Source organism: Alosa alosa, chromosome 2 (genome assembly GCF_017589495.1).
Source record: "Alosa alosa isolate M-15738 ecotype Scorff River chromosome 2, AALO_Geno_1.1, whole genome shotgun sequence".
Lineage (NCBI taxonomy): Eukaryota > Metazoa > Chordata > Actinopteri > Clupeiformes > Clupeidae > Alosa > Alosa alosa.
This window is the reverse complement of record NC_063190.1, coordinates 29,982,358-30,005,893: the sequence shown is the minus strand read 5'-3', so window position 1 is coordinate 30,005,893 and position 23,536 is coordinate 29,982,358. Positions and strand designations below refer to the sequence as shown.

At 41.0% G+C, this 23,536-nt stretch overlaps 1 protein-coding gene across 3 annotated transcripts in view; it reads left to right on the top strand.

Annotated features, from left to right (window-relative positions):
* LOC125310242 overlaps positions 1–23,536 on the top strand; it is a 200,385-nt gene that overhangs the window by 149,572 nt on the left and 27,277 nt on the right. For all 3 annotated transcript variants that reach the window (XM_048267470.1, XM_048267478.1, XM_048267462.1), the window contains 3 exons: positions 3,113–3,387; positions 3,584–3,699; positions 10,519–10,745. In XM_048267470.1, the coding sequence (XP_048123427.1) occupies positions 3,113–3,387; positions 3,584–3,699; positions 10,519–10,745 (618 nt within the window). The remainder of the gene's footprint in view (positions 1–3,112; positions 3,388–3,583; positions 3,700–10,518; positions 10,746–23,536) is intronic.

Genomic DNA, 23,536 nt, shown 5'->3' with positions numbered 1-23,536 from the left:
AAGGATATAAGATAGTCAGTATTGCACTTTCCTGAGACCTCTATAAAGTCATTAAAATAGTAATGCAAAAACCTACAAAAAATGGCTGGAGTTATAAGAGTTAAACCAGTGACGGACTGGGATTAAAAAACGGCCCTGGCATTTTCACCAACCAGCGGCCCACACGGGGACGTGCCCGCAACACACAGATATAACTTCACAGGCACGGAAATAACACGCACGTTTGTAGCCCCATTGGTGATGAACTCTAATATGCATAAAGACTTAACCAAGAACATGGATATATCAATGCACAACTCCAAAAAAATGAATGCAATATGAAAATGAAAAAAGAATAGCCTAGAATAGATCAGAGCAGCCGCTCCACAAACGTGTCTTAATTAACGTCATGCAGTTAACAAGGTGCGAAGGAGCTTGCTCTTCGCCGTAACCTTGTCTATCACGTAATCAGCATCCAAGTTCATTAGGACCTCTTTCTCTGTCGCCATCAGCATAAAGGCCTCCAAATTATCCTGTGACAATCGTATCCTTAGGTGATTCTTGATTTTCCTCCTCTTTAAGAGGAAAAACTGCTCGCATGCCACTTGAGTAGCCTACATGACAGTGGGTGTGTTCGAAACGGGTAAAGTTGCTGCCTTTTAAGATATCTAACTGGGGAGCAAGGCAGCAAGTGCGGTTCGAAACCGAAAAACAAATTCTGCTGCCTTTTAAAGGGACACCAGGCAACGTTTTCGTGTTAATTAATCATCTTCGTAAGTCGGTATATGGTTAAATGACTCCTTACGGGCTTAATGAAGGCTCTCGCCCGCCTACTACTGCCTGTAGGAAGAATATCCCACTTGCAAGTTCGGTGTATCCTACCCGCCGACCGAAGCAGGATCAGTTTACAGCACAGAGGCAGGCTAACAAAACGCTAGAGATTGTTGCAAACGTGTGTATAATGGCAGAGCCGGCAAAGAAGCAGCGAAAACCCTTGATGGAAGACGCAAAAAAATCAGATCGAGTGAGGGGGGAGTTTAGTAGAGAAAAAGCATCAGGCTTGCCTGGTGTCCCTTTAAGATATCTTAGAATTCCCAAATAACGGTCATTTTTGGAGGCAGCATCGATGCACACTTCATGCTCCCTCCTACCCATAATCCCTTGGGGCAACGTCTGAAACAGCTGTAAAAGGTAAACAAACATAGCGGATGACATCGGTAATGGCTGCTGAATCTGTTTAAAATGTCATGTGTGTGACCTTATTTTGCTTAGATTTGTAGATTAGAGATGAGAAATAAACAATTTACTATCTGATTATGCCATTGTTGTAACCATTAATAGCGTCTGGTCTGATATATCTGCCGGCCGTACCTTACGTAAAACTAAATTAGCTTACGTTACGTAAGCTAATTTAGTTTAACGTCAGGCCTTTGCTTACGTCATACCGTAGTGTTAACCAAAGATTCTAGAGTGCTACGCTCGTTTTTAAAAGATGCATTCAATCCAAAGTCATGTCCAATAAACCATTTATTGTAGGCACAGGTAAAGAGGTTTAACTGCTGGAGAAGGAAATAGCAACAGATTGCACAATTCTTGCAGGTAGCACATTTCTTGCTCACCAGGTTTATTTCTGTATCTTCCTCTATCTCCACGGCATCATCAAAGTCCGACGCTCTGACTGTGTACTTGTTTAGAGGAGACTTTTTCAGGCTGTCCCAGTGCGTAGCGAGGTGTGTCAATTTCGACTGTAGATTTTCGACCGTAGCATCTTCACTGAATTTAAGCAGACATTCAATTATCTTTTGAAGTGCAATTTCAATTTCAAACAATGCACTTTTTAAACATTTGATTAAATAAGGCTACAAAAGAATGTAGACTTATGTAAATATTGAGGGTCACCATGATTGTAGTATAGAGACTCATATCTGGTATAAATACTGATAAATTTCCCATTATGTAAGAGAAGGAGGAGTTAGAGATATATGGCTGATTTTAAGCCAGTTAACACTATTGATGCTTGATAGTGGGCCGAGAGATAACGTGGAACCGGCCTTGTGATAAAGGGGCCGTGCGAATTGAACAAGCATGTCGGCCCAAACGGCCCACGAGAGGCCACGGCCCCAGACCGTCCAGTCCGTCACTGGGTTAAACTGTGCAGTGCTGGTGGCACGAGGTGTTTATTGGTGGCTAGTGACACCAGAGGGTCAACTGAATTGTCAAACAACTTGTTCCTTTGAGCTGATAAAAGCATCTAGTATTTGTAAATAACATTTAATGGTGATTTCTGTCTTCTGTCCATGCTGAAGGGTATGTATTTAGCTAAATACTCATATAAACCGGTTAATTTATCACTCCGTTGTACCAACTGCCTGTGGACAGTCCATATTTGATGACTTTCTGATCATTATTTTCAAAGTTGCATCTGACAAAGCAAAAGATGTCCTTTTTGAAGAATCCGGAATTTCAATGTTCAAATACCATCCAGAAAAACTAGTTGTACAGTAAAATCTTACATACATCCATACATTTCATAAACTAGAAATATAATATATATATAAGAAAAACATGATTGTGTGTTTTGTTTTACATCGTGGAGGTACCTCAACTTTTGAGGCCTCCGTTTCCTGTACTATGGTAGCCTGTCAGAGAAAAGTTGCCTAGTTATTTCTCTTAGGACTTTGCTATGTATGGGATGAAGTAATGTAACATCATCCACAATTAGTTGTGATGACTTTGTACCCAAGATTGTATTTTATCTGTGAACTAATTAAACTTTATTTCTGGCTACACTGCAAACGCGGTGACTAGCAAAGACTAGCAAACTAACTTTCATTGGCTAAAAACTATACAAAAACAATAGCTCAAATTTATAATCTTTACATTACATTACATTACATTTGGCTGACGCTTTTTAGCCAAAGCGACTAACAACATAGTAAACAGCTTAAGTTTTAGAGCAGTTCTCAACAATATTAGGACAACATTTTACCCATGTTACAGCTTTGCCCAGGAAAGACACATATGATAATACAGAGTCTTATTGTAGTTATTATATTATTGGCAACAGAGCTTGTATAATGACTCTTTTGTTTTTGCCAAATATTAATTAATAACTGCTTTTGTCTGTTCACAGATCCTCTTTAAGTTCCATGTTGCTTATTATGATGAAGAAGGAACATACATCTCTGGCTATAAATCTGCATCTCGGAACTATTTGTTTGGGAAAATGGGTTACTTCTTTGATATTGTGGCCTCTTTCCCATCAGGATTGATAGTGCTGAGTTTAATTGGTACTATACATGCAGAAACATATTTTGCTTTTATTGTAAAAATTCGCCTCCTACATCTGCCAAAAATTCTTTCTGCACTGATTTTCATGAGAGAGGAAGAGAAATCCATTAGTACCAAGTATGTATTATGTACTGATATTGTAATCACTGATATTACAGATTACATTGTTGCTATGTAATGCAATTATTCAATTGTCTTGTTCTTTCTTCATTGATTTTTGAGAAATGATACATTTGAGATAAAGCACTTTACATAAAGATTTCTGCAATTACTATCCATTAACTTGTGCTGACACAATTATTTTCTTTCACAGTTTGCTTGTAATAAGAATCATCAAGTATTTGGTCCAAGGGGTTCTCTTTGTGCATATTACTGCTCTTATATGTGTGTTGTACGCAGAGAATACTGACAGGTTCCGTGGGGATATAGGTAAGATTTGCTATTACTTGCCACTTTTTTTCTATAAATGAATAAATGTGCTTCCCTTCAAGGTTGGATTTTTATTTATTGTTTTCATTGTGAGACCTAGAGAAATTGGTAAAAGGTTTTTATAGCCCCCTTTCCTCAAGTTGATTAGAGGTGGCAATGGATATGGAGGGTGTTGTATTGTTGTATTGCATTGTGGTGAGATACAGTGGGTCCCGGTTAAAAATTGACACTTCATTCACGATCAAGGTGATTCACGCAGCTGGGTGAAATGTAAGTACAACTACAGCCACTTGGGGGCAGCATAGTCCGCTGTGGTGTTCCGCGGTTGAACCGGACGGAGCGTTCGACAGCAAGGGCTGTGATTGGCTGAGTTTTCAGTGTGTTTCTCTGTGTTTTTAGCAGCCCCTGCAACATGCTAGTCCACTGTAGCCTATAAGCTTTGTACATAATGTTAAACATAGTTTTGGATTCAGTGGCAAGATTTCTTGATTGTACAGTGCCTGTCTCTCAGTAATGTTTTAAAATGAGAGCTTCGTCAGCTGGCAGTAGGCTACTTTGTCGGCAGTCATGAGAAGTTCGCTTGCTAACAGAACATAAATATGCTGCCCAGAAACCTCGTGAATAGTTCTGATTTTTTTTACTACACTAACGAGGTTGAAATATAGCCTTTGCCTACAGCATCTCCTTAACAGTAATGTTAACAAAATGACAGTCATATGACAAAGGAAAACGAATTCGGTCACTCAAGACTGTGCCACAGCAACCAGTGTAGGCTACAGTCCTACCCAATAGGCAGCTCGAAGCAGCTATAGCGTTGTCTGACGGTCGAGTGGGTTAATGCACGTATTTCCAGAACAGGTCTGCAACTTTCAGGCAGTTCTGAGTTCGAATCTAGGCAGGAGCAGAGCCATATAAAGGCCTATTGTTATCATTTTTGCAAGGTGTAGCTCCTGGCAAGACTTGTTTATAAGACGTTTGGTGATTAATTGATAGCTGTTTTGGGGACACGTTAAACGTTCTTTATGATGAGCGCGTACGGGGAGTAAAACGACTGTTACGCGCTCTTATAACTGTATGCTACAATGATTGCAATACAAAACTAGAAAATGTAATTTCAAGGAAATTACCAGTGCATGAAAATATAAACATACTGTATATTAACATAAAATGCCAAACAAACTTTTATTTGGAAACAGTTGGCAGGAGTCATAGTTGATAACAACTGACAGTTGAAATGGCTGAACAGTTAAATAGTTGAGTAGTTTAAATAGTTAAATTATTTAATAGTGAATTATTGTAGTGAGGACATTTATTTTGAAATAGTTGTGGGCAGAGGAAATAGTAGTCTTAAGAGAGCCAGATTGTATGCTTAAAGCCTGAGACAGTATGTTGATAGGCAGATTGTTTAATGGATGTTGATGGATAGTTTAATGGGTGGATGAGTGAATGGTTTGAAGAGGATGAATGGATAGAAAGTTGGATGGAATGTGCCTTATATCCTTGTAGAATGGAGAGACACAGAGAGAGTTGGCCTAGTTAAGCAGAAAGCAGTTGATACAGGTGCAATCAGTTTAACTGGCCCTTTGATGGGTCCTAATAGTGAGCAGCTGGAAGTTGATACAGGTGCAAATCAAGTTAATTAGTCCATTGTGATGTCATAGTGCTAATGCAAAGTCTATGGGGGAAAATAAGCTTGTTTTTTATTAATATCTCAAAAAGTATAAAGTTTACTAAAGTGAAAAATACATTCCCCACATGTCCTTTTCAAGACCTACGTTACAAAGTTTGAATGAAGTTTCTACGTTAAACGGTTAAAGCTGAATTAGACACAGAAATTTGGTGGGAAGAATAACTAGAAAATGTAATTTCGAGGAAATTACCAGTGCATGAAAATATAAACATACTGTATATTAACATAAAATTCCAAACAAACTTTTATTTGGAAACATTTGGCAGGAGTCATAGTTGACAATAACTGACAGTTGAAATGGCTGAACAGTTAAATAGTTGAGTAGTTTAAATAGTTAAATTATTTAATAGTGAATTATTGTAGTGAGGACATTTATTTTGAAACAGTTGTGGGCAGAGGAAATAGTAGTCTTAAGAGAGCCAGATTGTATGCTTAAAGCCTGAGAGAGTATATAGTTTAAAAGTTGAATGTAGATAGTGTAATGGATGTTGATAGACAGAAAGTTAAATGGATGTTGATAGGCAGATTGTTTAATGGATGTTGATGGATAGTTTAATGGGTGGATGAGTGAATGGTTTGAAGAGGATGAATGGATAGAAAGTTGGATGGAATGTGCCTTATATCCTTGTAGAATGGAGAGACACAGAGAGCGTTGGCCTAGTTAAGCAGAAAGCAGTTGATACAGGTGCAATCAGTTTAACTGGCCCTTTGATGGGTCCTAGTAGTGAGCAGCTGGAAGTTGATACAGGTGCAAATCAAGTTAATTAGCCCATTGTGATGTCATCAGCCCATGTTAAGTCTATGGGGAAAAATAAGCTTGTTTTTTATTAATATCTCAAAAAGTATAAAGTTTACAAAAGTGAAAAATACATTCCCCACGTGTCCTTTTCAAGACCTACGTTACAAAGTTTGAACGAAGTTTCTATGTTAAACGGTTAAAGCTGAATTAGACGCAGAAATTTGGTGGGAAAAATAATAGGAAGTAGAAGAAGAAGAAGAAGAAGAAGACTTCGGATAACAGAACAGTGCATTTTCATGCACTGTAATAATAACTAGAAATGCAATTCCAAGGAATTACCAGTGCATGAAAATGCTAAAGTTGTGATGTAAAATATCATGTATAGTTAAAACAGATAATACAGAGATGGTTAAAGTAGACTGTTTAAAAGCTGAATGTAGATAGTTTAAAAGTTGTTGATAGACAGTAGATAGTTTAAAAGTTGTTGATAGACAGCTAATTTAATAGATAGTTTAATGATAGTTTAAAAGTAGACCGTTTAAAAGCTGAAGGTAAATAGTTTAAAAGTTGTTGACAGACTGGAAGTTTAATGAATGTTGATATTCAAATAGTTTAATGGCTGTGTATAGGTAGATATTTGACGATAACTGAAAGTTGGAATGGCTCTAATGTTTGCTAGCAGTTATGCTAAGATTTTTAACTATGCTAACCATACTACTTAGCTAATGTTTTATAGCAGTGCTAGCAATGCTAACATGCTAACCATGTTACTTAGCTAACGTTTTCTAGCAGTTTTGTAAACATGCTAACAATAGTAACTATGCTAACCATGCTACTTAGCTAACTTAACTAATGTTTTGTAGCAGTTTTGATAAACATGCTAACTATGTTAACAATGTTAACATGCTAACCTAGCTTATCATTTTTAGTAGTTATGCTAACTATGCTAACTAACATGTTAACTGTGCTAACCATGTGACTAACTTAACACAGCTAACCTAGCTAATCATTTTTATCAGTTTTGCTCAAAATGCTAACAATGTTAGCAATGCTAACATGCTAACTAACTACAGTGGGTAGGAGTCATAGTTGATGACAAGTGTTGACATAGTTGATGACAAGTTAAAAGTTGTTGATAGACAGCTAGTTTAATAGATAGTTTAATAATAGTTTAAAAGTAGACTGTTTAAAAGATGAATGTAGATAGTTTAAAAGTTGTTGATAGACAGCTAGTTTAATAGATAGATAGTTTAAAAGTAGACCGTTTAAAAGTTGAATGTAAAAAGTTCAGTAGTTTAATGGGTTACATTGTTTAACAGTGGATTATTGTAGTGAGGACTTTTATTTTGAAACAGTTTTGGGCAGAGGAAACAGTTGAATAGGATGTGTAGTCTTAATTGACCCAGATTGTATGCTTAAAGCCTGAGGCTGCAGGTGGCCTGAACACCTGCCATAGGATTCTAATTGCTTAATGGCCGTATTGGTAAGTGGTAAGCGGAATATTAATAAGAAGCCTAGGAAGAACAGTACAGTGCATTTTCAGCACTTTAATAAGAAGAAGTTGCCTAGGAAGAACAATACAGTGCATTTTCATGCACTGTAATAAGAAGAAGCAGAAGAAGAAGACTTCGGATAACAGAACAGTGCATTTTAATGCACTGTAAATATGCGCGTGTTAGTTTAGTTAGTTTTGTGATGTTTTGCACTTTTGCCTCATGTATTTTCAGGTTTGAGGGCTTTTTTGGCAAGATTGACCATGGTTAGACTCTGCATATGTTATTTCTCCGTATGGAAAATGAAGTCAATTTGACACACGTCTGTTATTAGTTCAATAACAAGTGTTGCTTGTTAAAACATGTGACTAGTGAAACTCAAATGATTTTAGAAATATTTAGCCAAAGCCAAAAAGTGTTAGAGAGAAGGAGAGACGCCGGTGCAGCTCAGATGTCTTCTTAATTTTCTTTATTATTTAGTAAAAGGTGCAGAACATTTTTAAACTTTTTTACATTTAAAACGTTTCGATGTTCGTTAGTCAAAAACATTGACACATTGAAACGTTAGTCAAAGTTGAATCATGTTCTGCACCTTTTACTAAAGAATAAAGAAAATTAAAGAAGAGTGAAAGAAGAGGGTGGGGGAGGGGGGCTTAACGTGAAAAAGCTTAATGTCCCAAAACGGCAACAAGTCATAATGGTAGGCTACAGGAAGTGGGGGGAGGGTATGGGATGACCAGAGCAGTCTTCGCTGTGCTATTCAGAAAGCATCTTCTATTGTCTTTCCAGGCGCACACAGCTCGTTACCATATAGTGCCTTAACAGATAGGCTCTGCTCTTGGGTTTGGCCTCACAGCGAACTCAACCCTCTTGTTGCTTGCAGTTTGTTAAATAAAGCGATGCAGATTACATTATTTATTTCTGATTAATTGCGTCTTTTGATGTCTTTTGCAACATCTGCTTGTTAGGCTGGGCTACTGTCAATGTCCTGTACAGGTAAATGTTCAACAATTGCTGGTGTAGGCCTACAGGCTATAATCAATTAGGGACTTTTGGTTATTTATTTAAGGGGCTACCGGAGGAGTTTTGGGAGCGTTAGTCAAAAAAGACGTGACCCTCGCCAGCAAGACATTTTTCTATGACCCTCCAAAGTGATTGGAGGTCCCAACAATTTATTGATGCCTTCTGTTGGCTACTGGGTCAATTTGGGAGCTTGCATGCTACGACTCCATCCTTGGAATGCCTTGAAAAGGCTGTCGTTGGCACAATTTCACAAAAAATCACCGGGACCGAAACAAACCTGTCAACTTTTCCCGGGTTTATCGCGTATTTGAACTTTTTCCTCACTGTCTTCGGAGGAGCTGCAGGGCCGTCGCAAGGGGGTGCGAGACCCTGTGCGAACTTGACAGATGCATGAACTTACGTGCATGAAATTATGCGATGGCACACATAGCCAAGGCTACCGTCGGTGCATTTTAATAGTAGCCTAGTCTAATAAGCTACACCAGCTTGTCTTTAAGAGGGGAAATTGTATAGCCTATAACAGTCACATATTTGGCCATATGGTGTTTATCATAGGCTACATCACGAAACCAAATAGTGTAACAAAGGCGAACACTTTAACAGGGGAAATTAATTGGGCATGAATCATTGTGCTGAACGGTATTTGTCAATGAGCAGAAACACACACGACATTCAAACTGTTGATAAGATGTGCATTATGGAAACTGGTCTGTAGGCTAATATTGGACAAATAAATGACACTGACTCGCCATATCCTGACAAAAAAACATTGTCTTGCTTTGCCGCAAACTCAAAGCAATAAAATCATAGGCCAGTTTGCAGGTAGCCTAACGTCTTTTTCAATTCATAGAAGGGAGAGCCCTTTCTCTCCTGTGACATTGAGGTGAGCAAATAGTTTTCAATAGCCTAGCCTGTTCAACTTCGAAAAGCTTCGTTCACCCGATGCCAGTCACTGATCGCAATTTAAAATTTCGGGAAGCTTTGTTCAATCTTTTTAAGTTTTAAGTGCAGTAGGCCCATCTGCCCCCTTTGGAATTATAACTCAAGCCTATTATAAGGTCCAGTGCGTTATGTCCTGGAATTCGGACGTGCTCAAAAATAAAAGAAAACACTTTTTTTATAGATGGTTATGAGAAGCAATATGAGTCTGAACTCCCCTTGGTTGATATTTTTCGTTGTCGTTTGAACGTCGGCAAGCAGGCATGTTGCGGTTGCAATTTAAGTGAAATTTCTACAGTAGGCCTACAACATGCAACATGCTTGTTAGGCTGGGCTACTGTCAATGCACTTGTAGCCTATTAGCTAAATCATTTGTCCAGCTGTTTAAAAAATTGTGTTTAAATGTAGCACGAACATTTTTTAAACAGCTGGACAAATGATTTAGCTAATTGATTATAGCCTGTACACCAGCAATTGTTGAACATTTAACTGTAGGCTACAAGTGCATTGACAGTAGCCCAGCCTAACAAGCATGTTGCATGTTGTAGGCCTACTGTAGAAATTTCACTTAAATTGCAACCGCAACATGCCCATGCACTTATCGTTACACTATCAAATCTATAAGTAACCGTAACAAATAGGGTATAAGATATATAAACTCACGCTATTGTATTATCATATATGTTTGGTAATGGCTCACTGCGTCATGGAAGCAGTTAAGTCAAGTCGCATCAAAAATAGTTGTGGCAGAACTCCCAAGTGACACCTTGTGGTTGTTTGTGTCAACTGCAGTTTGTGCCATTTCTGCTGAGAAAATGGGGTGCGTGATTCATGAAGGAACCCGTCCAAACTTAACTGGGACCCACTGTACATTGCTATTTCTGTTTCCAAGGTTACTGTTGGTAACTGCCTCTATTGTACCTTTTTCTTCCCAGAGGCATCATACTTTGTCAAAAAGTATATGTATGGAGCATACTGGACACTGGCAACGTACACAACAACTGGTTTTGGAGATTTTCGTCCTAGAAATTTCGGTGAAATGTTATTCACCATTTTTTTAATGATTATAGCGAAGATGCATGTAATTTACAACATGGGGGTCCTTTCCTCTTCTCAAACAAATAAGCAGTCACTCCAGGTTGCCTTTGAGGAGAAGCTACAGGTACAAATTGTGTTTAAAGTGATTTAAAAATGCAAACGCAATTAATCACATACATTAAACTGTATATAGTAAAACATTATTAATCGTTAAACTCATTTATTTTCTTCACACCAATGAAAGAATTCATGTCAGCTAAAAGAGACAAATAAGAGCCCAGTTTCTCGATAGCGATAAGTCTTTGCGATTATAAGTGTTGTAACAGATGATCTAACAAGTGTTCGTTAATTTTTTCATGTGTTTCCTGAACATGTTTGTAGCATGAATACATGTGCACTGCTCTAAAGTAGTACTTAGCGGGTGCTGTCCTAGTAAACAGCCCTAAAACATCCCCTAATTTGGTGATATCAGAGGACGTTACAACTGCTTTTTACATATTTACAATTTACATATTGTATTTTATTGACAATTTCACATATTGTATATTGTACATACTGTTTTGTGTCGTTTGTTGCTGTCAGTTGCCATGGAAGCTTCACTAGTCACATGTCACCAATTTCAGTTTTTGCTTGACATTCACCACACTTCTCTTTCTAATACTAATTGCATGAATGTTTTTGATCCATCATGTTTGCTTCCCTTTCCTTTGCTTGCCATCACAGCTTAGCTTGTCAACCATTTGCTAATGTTCCATACAGTTATCATAGTGATTATGTCATCATTATAAAATCTTGGGAGACTCCTGGAGTACCATTAGAAGGAGTCTTCGTACCACCAGTGGTACCCGTACCACAGTTTGAGAACCACTGACCTAGCATGTTGATTGACTTTAAGACAAAAAAAAAAAAAAACTTTGACATCTGCATAAACCTAATAAACCATACCTTAAGCAAGTTTATTCAATCTGCTTTACATAAACAAAAGCAATAGTAAATAAAACCATAAAAGGAAAATATCTGTAAAACATGGTTTAAGATAATAATAATAACTAGAGAATGTAATTCCAGAGAATTACGAGTGCATGAAAATGACGCTAGGACAGACATGGTGGTTGCATAGCTTAATAAAAGTTGATAGTTTAAAAGTAGACAGTTTAAAAGTTGAATATATAGGTAGATAGTTAATGATAACTGACAGTTGGAATGGCTCTAATGTTTGCTAGCATTGCTAGTTTTGTTATGCTAACAAAGCTAATAATGCTAACCAAGTTACTTTGTTAATTTAGCTCATGTTTTCTAGCAGTTTTGAAAAAAAATGTTAGCTATGTTAACGATGCTAACTATGGGACTTAGCTAATTAGTTTTAGCAGTTTTGCTAAAAATGCTAACTATGCTAACCATACTACTTATCTAATAATTTTTAGCAGTTTTGCTAAAAATTTTAACAATGCTAACTATGCTAACCATGTGACTCAGCTAACTTAGCTAATCATTTTTAGCAGTTGTGCTAAATTGCTAATTATGTTAACAATGATAATTATGCTAACTAGCTAGTGAGGACTTTTATTTTGAAACAGTTGAAGGCAGAGGATACAGTTGATGGGAGTCATAGTTGACTGACAGTTACAACAGTTGACAATCACTCAGCCCTTCACTTTCACTATGACATGAAGGTATGGGTCGCATACAGGGAACACCGGCGCCAACATGAGTGGCAGCCTGCTTAGTAGCTCCGTGTCTTTGTGTTTGTTTCTACGTCTTTTGTTTACTTTTTACTTGGCAACTTTTTGGATTACACACTTTGAGGAGTGTTTTTATTCTATCCTATGGATACGGACATATTACAACGCTCCAGTGGCAGCAAACTTGTGTAAACAAGGAATCAGCTGATCGCACTACGACGGAATGCTGGCTGTGTTCGCGACAACATCCCAGAGGAACTTTGGTGCTTTCAGGGTTGCAGAGCGGGAGTAAAAGTGAAGACGAGGCGTCGGGAGAAGAAGTGGAGAGACAAGCCCTCAGTTCCATCGATTGTGATAGGAAACGTGAACTCACTGGCTAACAAGACTGACGAACTGGATGCCCTGGTAAGAAACCAGAAGTTGTACAGGGAATGTAGTTTGTTATGCTTTACGGAGACGTGGCTAACAAGCCATATCCCCACCTCTAACGTTGAGCTGCCCGGCTTCAGTGTAGCTTGTTTGGACAGAGACTGTAAACTTTGTCAAAAAGGGAGGTGGACTGGTGCTGTACATTAACAATAGATGGTGCAACCCCGGACATGTTACAGTGAAGGAGACTGTATGCTATAAGGATGTGGAGTTATTAGCGGTTAGTCTCCGTCCGTACTACATGCCGAGGGAGTTCTCGCACGCAATTGCTGATGCCTTGACACTAATGCCTTTTTTGTGATCTCTGGCGACTTCAATCACATAACACTGGATTCCACACTCACAAATTTCTACCAGTTTGTTGACTGCCCTACAAGGAAAAACAGGACAATAGACCTCATGTATGCAAACGTGAGGGATGCATACAGTGCAAACCCCCTTCCCCCACTGGGACAGTCAGACCACAACCTTATTCATCTCCACCCAATGTACAAGCCCAAAGTACAGAGGCTACCAGTTGCCACACGCACCTTCAGAAAGTGGACACCTGAAGCGGATGAGGCTCTGAGAGACTGCTTTGAGTGCACTGACTGGAGTGTGTTACAGAATAGAGAGGACTTAGAGGAGGCCACACAGTGCACAACTGACTACCTGAACTTCTGTATGGACATTGTTGATCCCACCAGAACTGTACGCTGCTTTCCCAACAACAAGCCTTGGATAACCAGCAATGTCAAGACCCTTCTTCACAGGAAAAAGATGGCGTTCAGAGAGGAGGACATGGCAGAGCTGAGGCGCGTGCAAGGGGAACTCCAGGTTAAGCTGAAGGAGGCTAAGAAGGACTACAGAAGGAAGGTGTAACAGAAGTTGCAGGAAAACAACTTAAAGGTGGCATGGGACGGCATGAAGATTATCATTGGCCTGAAGAAGAGCAGCAGCTCTGTGGAGGGGGACCTGGACAGGGCGAACCAGTTGAACCACTTCTACAACAGGTTTGACTGCCCTGCTCCAGCTCCAATGGCGGTTGTCTGTCCACCACCCCCAGCTGACTCAGACACGGCTATTGTTTGTGTGCCTGCCATACCCCCGCCTCCCAGTCTCTCCAGCTCTGCATCCCGGTGACACCCAACGACCTAAGCCACCATCACCTCACGCCCTGCCCCCGCCTGACGCCTCCTTGCCTGTGCCTGTCGAGGTGTCCACGACTCTGGCAGCCCCCACAATACCAGTGCAACACTCACCTCCATCATCACAAGCTATCGTACCCCCACCATCACTGGATATTGCACCCCTCCCCCACATAGCGATCACGAACAATGAGGTGACAACGACCTCAGTCAACAGCCATCAGACGCACAGATCCCAGATGCACCCCTTCCCCTCCCCTCCCCTTACACCCCCCATCATCACAACAGATCAAGTGAGAGCCCAACTAAAGAAACTGCGCATCAATAAAGCAGCGGGGCCTGACAGACTGTGTCCAAGGCTACTCAAGGCCTGTGCTGCTGAACTGGGGGAGCCACTGAAGCACATCTTCAATTTGAGCCTACGCCTTGGACAAGTTCCAACACTGTGGAAGACATCATGTCTCACCCCTGTCCCTAAGAAGCCACACCCTAGTGAGCTTAATGACTACAGACCTGTCGCTCTGACATCACATGTGATGAAAACAATGGAGCGACTGGTCTTAGGTATGCTCAGACTCCAGGTACACCATGCACTAGACCTGTTACAGTTTGCATACCAGGAGAAAGTGGGCGTGGACGATGCCATCACTTATCTTCTACACAGGACACATTCTCACCTAGACAAGGGGAAAAGTGCTGTGAGAATCATGTTCTTTGATTTCTCAAGTGCTTTTAACACCATCCAACCCCTCAGACTGGGAGACAAGCTCTTGCAGATGGGTGTGGACGCTCACCTGGTAACCTGGATTACAGATTACCTGACTGAGCGACCACAGTTCGTCAGACTGAAGAACTGTCTCTCTGACACTGTGATCAGCAGCACCTGACCGCCACAGGGAACATTGCTCTCTCCAGTCCTGTTCACCCTGTACACATCTGACTTCTGCTACAACACCAAGTCGGGCAGAAGGAGGAGTACAGGAGCCTGGTGGAGGACTTTGTGCAATGGTGCAAACTCAATCATCTTCAACTCAACACTTCAAAGACCAAGGAGATGGTGGTGGATTTCTGCAGGTCTAAGCCCACTCTGCTACTAGTCTCCATTGATGGGGTCAATGTGGAGGTGGTAAGCACCTACAAGTATCTGGGTCTCCACCTGGACAATAAACTGGACTGGTCAGCCAACACTGATGCACTCTACAAGAAAGGGCAGAGCAGGCTGTATTTCCTGAGGAGGCTGCGGTCCTTCAATGTGTGCAGCAAGCTCCTCAGGATGTTCTACCAGTCAGTTGTTGCCAGCGTCCTCTTCTATGCAGTAGTATGCTGGGGAGGAAGCACAAATAAGGATCCGGGGCGAATTGACAGGCTGGTAAGGAAAGCTGGCTCTGTAGTGGGAGCTGAACTGGAGTGCATCACTGCAATATCTGACAAAAGGACCCTGAACAAACTGATCAACATCTTGGACAATGAGTGTCACCCACTCCACAGCACTATTGTTAAGCAGAAGAGCCTGATCAGCTGGAGACTTCGGTCACTGCCTTGCACAACAGACAGACTGAGGAAGTCATTTGTCCCCAGGGCCATTGAACTCTTCAATTCTTCACTGAAGGGAAAAGGAGAGATAGACTTCTCTGCATAGTCTGTCTGCCTCTTCAACCCCTTCATGTTTGGATACCGTCTGTCCACTAGCCACTTTTTACCACTATCTTTCTGCCTCACTGCGTGCTATATTAGCACATATGCATAACCCCTCCCTCCATGCCACAGCCGAACTGTGGCCACACTTATACCTTTTCTTAAAATAGTTATATAGTATATAGATATACAGACTTTATTCTTGCACTGTTGCACTGTTGGACTTACTCATTTGCACATGTGATCACCATGACCACCATCACCATTGCACTATCACCGTGACACTCACTCACACAGAGCACCTTACCTTACCTTACTATGCACAGAGAATCACAGGCTCAGTCCCTGCCTCAGTCATTGCAAGCGCCTCTTGATTGATTAACCCTTAGAACCCGATTGACGCAAAGTGCGTCAAAAAACACACCCTTTCTTCTCTGTTACATTGCTCCGGAACTGTTCATCGCAGCGAAGTGGGGCTTTCCAACGAGACCACGCACTTGTCTGTACGATCAAGTATGAAAAAAAAAAAAAAATCATGAAATTAAATCAAATTGCATCATATTTACAGCCTATACTTCTCTACGTTCACCTGTGCACCCATCACTCTCGTTTGAATTACTCGTGAACCCGTGATCGCATAGATATGGCAAGCATATCAGATGAAAGAGGAGACACAGAGCTATTCATTGGTATCATGTATATCAATCCTTCTGGCTTATAAAAACAGACAAAGTGACTGCAAAATAATGTCATGTACACAAACCAACGCTGCACACCCATTACTCTCGTTTGAATTACTCGCGGACCCGTGATCGGATAGATATGCCACGCATGTCAGATGGAAGAGGAGACAGAGCTATCGTTTGATACCAAGTACATCCTTCTGGGTTATAAAACAGATGAAGTGACAGCAAAATAATAACTTCATATGGCATCAAATTCAAGGCTCACATTGCATCCCAATTTGTTCAACAAAGAAACAACCTTTTTTGCCTTTACTTTGTTTATGGCAATGCAGTAAAAAGTTGAGAATCATTATGAGTGCATACACACGCAGGCTAACCCGCAAACTCGGGTCAAGTCAGGTCAGATCAGTTCGTGTCACAGATATGGAGCGCAGAAAGGTCATTTTTCATCAATAAATAAAAAATGGCATTTATTTCCGTAAATCACACACCACATATTTCTGTAAATTGCTCAGCCCCAGAGTATCCCTCCAACATGGCAATTATATTGCCAGATTCAGGACAGTCTGCCCTACACACAAATGAAATGCATGTAGAGCTATGAGCTACAATGCTAGTACTAATACATGAAATGATGGCAGATCTGGATAGCCTAGACTCTGCTGAAAAAAAAAAACAATATATAATATGTGTGTGTGGCACTTAGAATGACCAGAATAAATCCTTATGAATAAAGGTAGTGAAAATGCCCTAAAAACAGCTTAGGGTTCTAAGGGTTAATCACCACTATGTGGATACTGTTTTTAGAATTGATTTAGATTAAGTGTTAGTTAGTATAATTTGTATTTTAGTATATTTAGTATATTCTTTATCTTCTACTGTCCTTATTGCTTAGTTGTGTTTTTATATTATATACTTTTAATTACTTTTTCTGCTGTTAGTGAATGTGTGTGTGTTGTCTGTATGCTACTGAGACCTTGAATTTCCCCTGGGGATCAATAAAGTATCTATCTATCTATCTATCTATCTATCTATCTATCTAGTTGAACAGTTAAAAAGTTGGATAGTTTTTAGAATTTTTATTTTGAAACAGTTGTGGGCACAGGAAGCAGTTGAACAGGATATGTAGTCTTAATACAGCCATATTGTATGCTTAAAGCCTGAGACAGTTGTTGCAGGTGGCCTGAACCATAGCTGTCAACATTGAGCACTGAAAATAAGGGAGATTTCCCGGGTTTCTCGCCCAAAATACGGAAAAATATCAACATTAGTCTCCCAACGTTGGAGTTGCAGAATTAGTCCGTTTCGCAATTGCAAGCTTGTGCATTGGTCAGCTAATAATGTAGCCAACAAAGTACTTTATATACACCTAACAACAGCCTATAATAATTTGGTCAACTATACAGCCCTAACAAGGCTAAAGTTCTGTAATCGATGTCCTGTGTGCTGTCATTCTCTCTCCTGCGCAAACAATTGTGTGCGTTCCAAGTAGCCTAGTGCGGTAGGGCAAGGGGGTAGCAATAGGACAACAGCACAGAGACTGACAGGGCTATGCCAGGTTGACAGCTATGGCCTGAACACCTGGCATAGGATTCTAATTGCTCTATTGTGATGTCATAATCCAATGTTAAGTCAATGGGTAAATTGTAGTAGTTTTTAATTAATAGTTAAAAGTTGAAAATAACATAGCTGAAGTCACATAAGTAAGACCTACGCAACGCAGTTTGAACAAAGTTTCTACGTTAAGCGGTTGAAGCCGCATTAAACGCACAAAAAGTGTCAGCGGAATAATAATAACTAGAGAATGTAATTCCAGGGAATTACGAGTGCATGAAAATGCAAAAATGGCTGCTGAATAAAATATTGTTGAATATGGTCTAAAATATAATCTAAGTGAAAAGATGGAGGTCAGATAGAGAAAAAAGCTGGTGGGTAGTCATAGTTGATGACAACTGACAGTTGGAATGGCCGAACAGTTAAATAGTTGAGTAGTTTAAATAGTTACATTATTATTACTATAATTATTTTATAGTGAATTATTGTATTGAGGACTTATTTTGAAGTTAAAGTTGAGGACAGAGGAAACAGTTGGCGGGAGTTGTAGTTGATGACGACTGACAGTTGGAATGGCTGAACAGTTAAATAGTTGGAGAGTGAAAATGGTTAGGTTATTTAATAGGGAATTAATGTAGTGAGTAATTTTATTTTGAAACAGTTGTGGGCAGAGGAAACAGTTGGCGGGAGTCAAAGTTGATGACAACTGACTGTTGTTAGAGTAATTATGGTGGTTGCTATGCTGGTTGCTAGGTTAATGATGTTGGTTGCTAGGTTTTAACTGTGAATGTGGTTGCTAGACTGTTGCTAGGGTACTTGAAGTCGTTGCTAGGTTGTTGCTAGGGTGTCCATGGTGGCTACTATCAGAAATAAAGGAGTTACTACAGTGGTTTGCTAGTATAATCATGTTGGTTGCTATGGAAACTGACATAGATGCTTAATTTCAATGGTTGCTAAATTGGTTGCTAGGTAGGTGGTGGTTTAATATAGTAGGCTAGAGGTATAGTTGATGATGACTGACAGTTGGAATAGTAAAATAAAGTGAACAGTTAAATAGTTGGATAGTTTAAATGGTTAAATTATTTAATATAGAATGATTGTAATGATGACTTATTTTGAAACAGTTGTGGGCAGAGGAAGCAGTTGAAGTCTTAATAGAGCCTATTTAAGCATATTGTATGCTTAAAGCCTGAGACAGACAGTTGCTGGAGGTGGCCGGAACACTTGGCATAGGATTCTAAGTGCCCTACTGTGATGTCATAATCGCCAATGTTAAGTCTATGGGGAAATTTTAGTAGTTTTTAATTAATAGTTTAAAAAGTATAAAAGTTACAAAGTTGAATACATAGCTGAAGTCACCTAAGTAAGACCTACGCAACGCAGTTTGAATGAAGTTTCTACGTTAAACGGTTGAAGCCGCATTAAACGCACAAAAAGCATCAGCGGAATAATAATAACATATAATAAGAATAAATCGGATAACAGTAGAGTGCATTTTCATGCACTCTAACTAGAGAATGTAATTCCGGGGAATTACGAGTGCAATGAAAATAAAGCTAGGATAGACATAGCATAGCTTAATAAAAAGTTGATAGTTTAGACATAGACAGTTTAAAAGTTGAATGTAGATAGTTTAACAGTTGTTAATAGACAGATAGTTTAATAGACAGATAGTTTAATGAATGTTGAAAGTTTAAAAGTTATATGTAGATAGTTTAAAAGTTGTTGACATACTGATAATTTAATGCGTGTTGATAGACAAATAGTTTAAAGGCTCTATATAGGTATATAGTTGACTATAACTGACAGTTGGAATGGCTCTAATGTTTGCTAGCAGTTATGCTAACAAAGCTAATTATTTTGACCAAGTTACTTAGTTAACTTAGCTCATATTTTCTAGCAGTTTTGAAAAAAATGCTAACCATGCTAACTATGCTAACCATGTGACTTAGCTAACTTAGCTAATCATTTTTATCAGTTATGCTAAAATGCTAACTATGTTAACAATGTTAACCACGTTACTTAGTTAACTTAGCTAATCATTTGTAGCAGTTTTATTAAAAATGCTAACATGCTAACAATGCTAACTATGCTAACCATGTGACTCAGCTAACTTAGCTAATCATTTTTAGCAGTTCTGTTAAAATGTTAACAATGCTAATGATGCTAACTAGCTAACTAGCTAGTGAGGACTTATTTTGAAACAGTTGAAGGCATAGGATTCAGTTGATGAGAGTCATAGTTGACTGACAGTTACAGTAACAGTTGAACAGTTGATAACAGTTGAACAGTTAAAAAGTTGGATAGTTTAAAGGGACTTTTATTTTGAAACAGTTGTAGGCACAGGAAGCAGTTAAACAGGATCTGCAGTCTTAATACAGCCATATTGTATGCTTAAAGCCTGAGACAGTGGCTCCAGGTGGCCTGAACAATATAGTTGGTTTAATATAGTTGGAATGACTGAACAGTTAAATAGGTGGATAGTGTAAAATGTTAAATTATTTGCTAGGTAGATGAGGTTTAATATAGTTGGAATGACTGAACTAGGTAGATGAGGTTTAATGAGGTAAGATGAGACAACAACTGCAGTGAGTTGGGAGAGAGAAAGCAAGAACACATAGGCTACTACTGGCCAATCCTCTCCACTTGTTTAGAATTGGACTCTGGGCGTTTGGGAACAGCTGAGGGAGGAGGCTACTTGAAACTGCGAGTTTCGGGTCGGTGTGAGCGAAGCGGACTTTCAGTTGACAGTAATTAACACCCTTTTGAACAATCTAAGCTGTGCGAACGTCAGAGGGCGGTCTACGCTGATTCATCATTAGTGAGACACGAGGACAGCTGCATGCAATTCCTGTCAGCATAACAATAGAGGCTGTTGCTGAAGCGTCAGCCCTCGTTTCAGACGTCCTCGTTTAAGACGGACGCGGTCAAGACAAGCAAGTTTACCTGTGCAAGTTCACCGAGCACAGGCGCCGACAAAGGCAAAAATGTGCCATTCCACCATATCTGTTATCACCGCCATCGCGAGAAAACGGCATCATGCCAAAAGGGGCAGAAATCGCCTTAACCTCCAGCAACTTAAACCGTCCTTACCTACAGAAACCTCCTTCTCCATGGGCTTGTGGAACTGTCAATCCGCAGTCAACAAAACGGAGTTCATAGCTGGCGATGCCAACCACCTTTCATTGGAACTCCTTGCTCTCACTGAGACTTGGATCAAACCAGAGAACACTGCCACCCCGGCTGCACTCTCCACTAACCTTACACTATCCCTCGCCTATCTGGACGAGGAGGCGGGACGGGCCTGCTGATCTCCAACAAATGGAAATTCACCCCACTACTGCCTTCAAACAAATATGTCTCATTCAATTCCATGCCATCACAGTGATCGCCCCAGCAAAACTCTACGTGCTGGTCATCTACCGCCCTCCAGGCCAACTAGGTGACTTTATGGACGAACTTGACACTCTGCTGTCCTCCATCCCTGAGCATGACTGTCCGCTTCTTGTTCTCGGTGATATGAACATCCACTTAGATGCCCCAGGCTCAGCGGACTTTTGGCCCTGATCCACCCTTTGACCTCAAACTGGTTCAAAGCCCACCGACTCACAAAGCTGGCAAAGAGCTTGACTTGATCTTCACTCGGAACTGCAGCACAGACACCCTCATGGTGACGCCTCTCTATCTTTCTGACCACTTCTTCATCCAGTTCAACGTCAGCCTGACAGAATAGCCTCCGGCTCCTCAGCCGATGGTCACGTTCGCCGCAACATCCGAACCTGTCCCCCAACGCACTTCTCCTCTGTGGTTGCCTCCGGTCTACCTCCACTCAACACCTTCTCCTCTCTGGAGGTTAATGAGGCCACAGACTCGCTCTGCTCCACACTGACCTCGTGTCTAGACAAGCTGTGCCCTCTTACCACAAGGCCAGCTCGATCCAAACACTCTCATCCATGGCTAAATGATACCCTCCGACATCGCTTGGCGCACCAAACTCAGAGCCGCGGAGAGGAAATGGCACAAATCCAAAACTACCAGACACTCCTGACCTCCTTCTCAGCCAGCATCACTGCTGCTAAGACGGCTTTCTACAATGACAAAATCAACAGCTTACAGACACTTTCGAAAACTTTTTCTCAATCTTCAAATCGCTACTCAACCCTCAGCTGCCTCCTCCTCCATCCAGCCTTACTGCAGATACCCTCGCCTCATTTTTTACAAACAAAGTGGCGGCAATCAGCAGTCAATTCTCTACATGCCCACTCAACGCACTCCTGACATGCAGCCGTCCTACCACATGCTCGCTGGACCCTATACCCTACGAGCCTACTTCAGTCCATCAGCCCGACCATCGCTCCAGCTATCACACATGTGATCAATGCCTCGCTAACCTCCGCACATTTCCAACAGCTGTTCAAAATGGCCCGGGTAACACCGTTATTTAAGAAAGCTTCTCTCAACCCTGCTCAAGTCGAGAACTACCGCCCTGTCTCCTCCTGCCTTTCCTATCCAAAGGCATTGAACGAAAGCAGTCTCCAAACAGGTCTCTGACTTCCTTTCACAGAACAACCTTCTGGATCTAAATCAGTCTGAGTTCAAAAGCGGCCACTCTACCGAAACGGCTCTGCTGTCTGTAACAGAAGCCTTAAAAGAAGCCAGGGCGACTGCTCGGTCATCAGTACTCATTCTGCTTGACTTATCGGCTGCCTTTGACACGTTAATCACCGCGATCCTTCGCTCTATACTCCCTAACATGGGAATCTCCGGTTCTGCTCTCTCCTGGTTTGAATCCTACCTCACAGGACCTTTCGCTTAACGTATCATGGCTTGGTCAGCTATCTGCACCTCACCATCTCACCACAGGGGTCCCCAGGGCTCAGTGCTGGGCCCCTTTCTCTTTGCTATCTACACCACCTCCTTGGGACAGATTATCCGCTAAGCATGGCTTCTCATACCACTGCTATGCAGACGACACACAGCTCTATCTGTCCTTTCCACCTGATGACCCCTTGGTTTCAACACGGATCTCGGATTGCCTCTCAGACATAGCTACATGGATGAAGGCACACTACCTCCAGCTGAACCTCTCAAAAGACTGAACTGCTGGTCCTCCCAGCTAAACCTACCATACACCACAACATCAACATCAAATTTGACTCCCTGTCTGTTTCACCTACCAGGACTGCAAGAAATCTAGGAGTTGTTCTCGACAACCAACTAAACTTCTCAGATCATGTTGCCTCAGTCGCCCGGTCATGCCGTTTCGCACTCTACAACATACGGAAAATCAGGACTTACTTGACTCAAGATGGTACCCAACTTCTGGTTCAGGCAATAGTCATCTCACGATTCGACTACTGCAATGCCCTCCTGACAGGTCTCCCAGCCTGCGCAGTGAAACCACTTCAGATGATCCAGAACGCGGCGGCGTGCCTGGTCAACAACCAACCCAAAAGGGAACGTTACCCCGCTGCTCATCCAGCTACACTGGCTACCTATGGCGGCCCGCATCAAATTCAAGGCTCTAACGCTTGCCTACAAAGTAGTCTCCGGTTCTGCTCCCACCTACTTGAATGCCCTCATACAGACATACGCTACCTCCAGACCGCCAAGGCCCTCAGATGAACGACGCCTAGCTCTACCACTGGTACGCTCAAGCCAATCCAAACTTTTCTCATCTGTTGTTCCTCGTTGGTGGAACACACTGCCAGTTCCTACAAGGGCAGGGACATCCTTCTCCATTTTCAAAAAACTCCTGAAGACCCAGCTCTTTAGAGAACAACATCTCTCATAGCAACACTT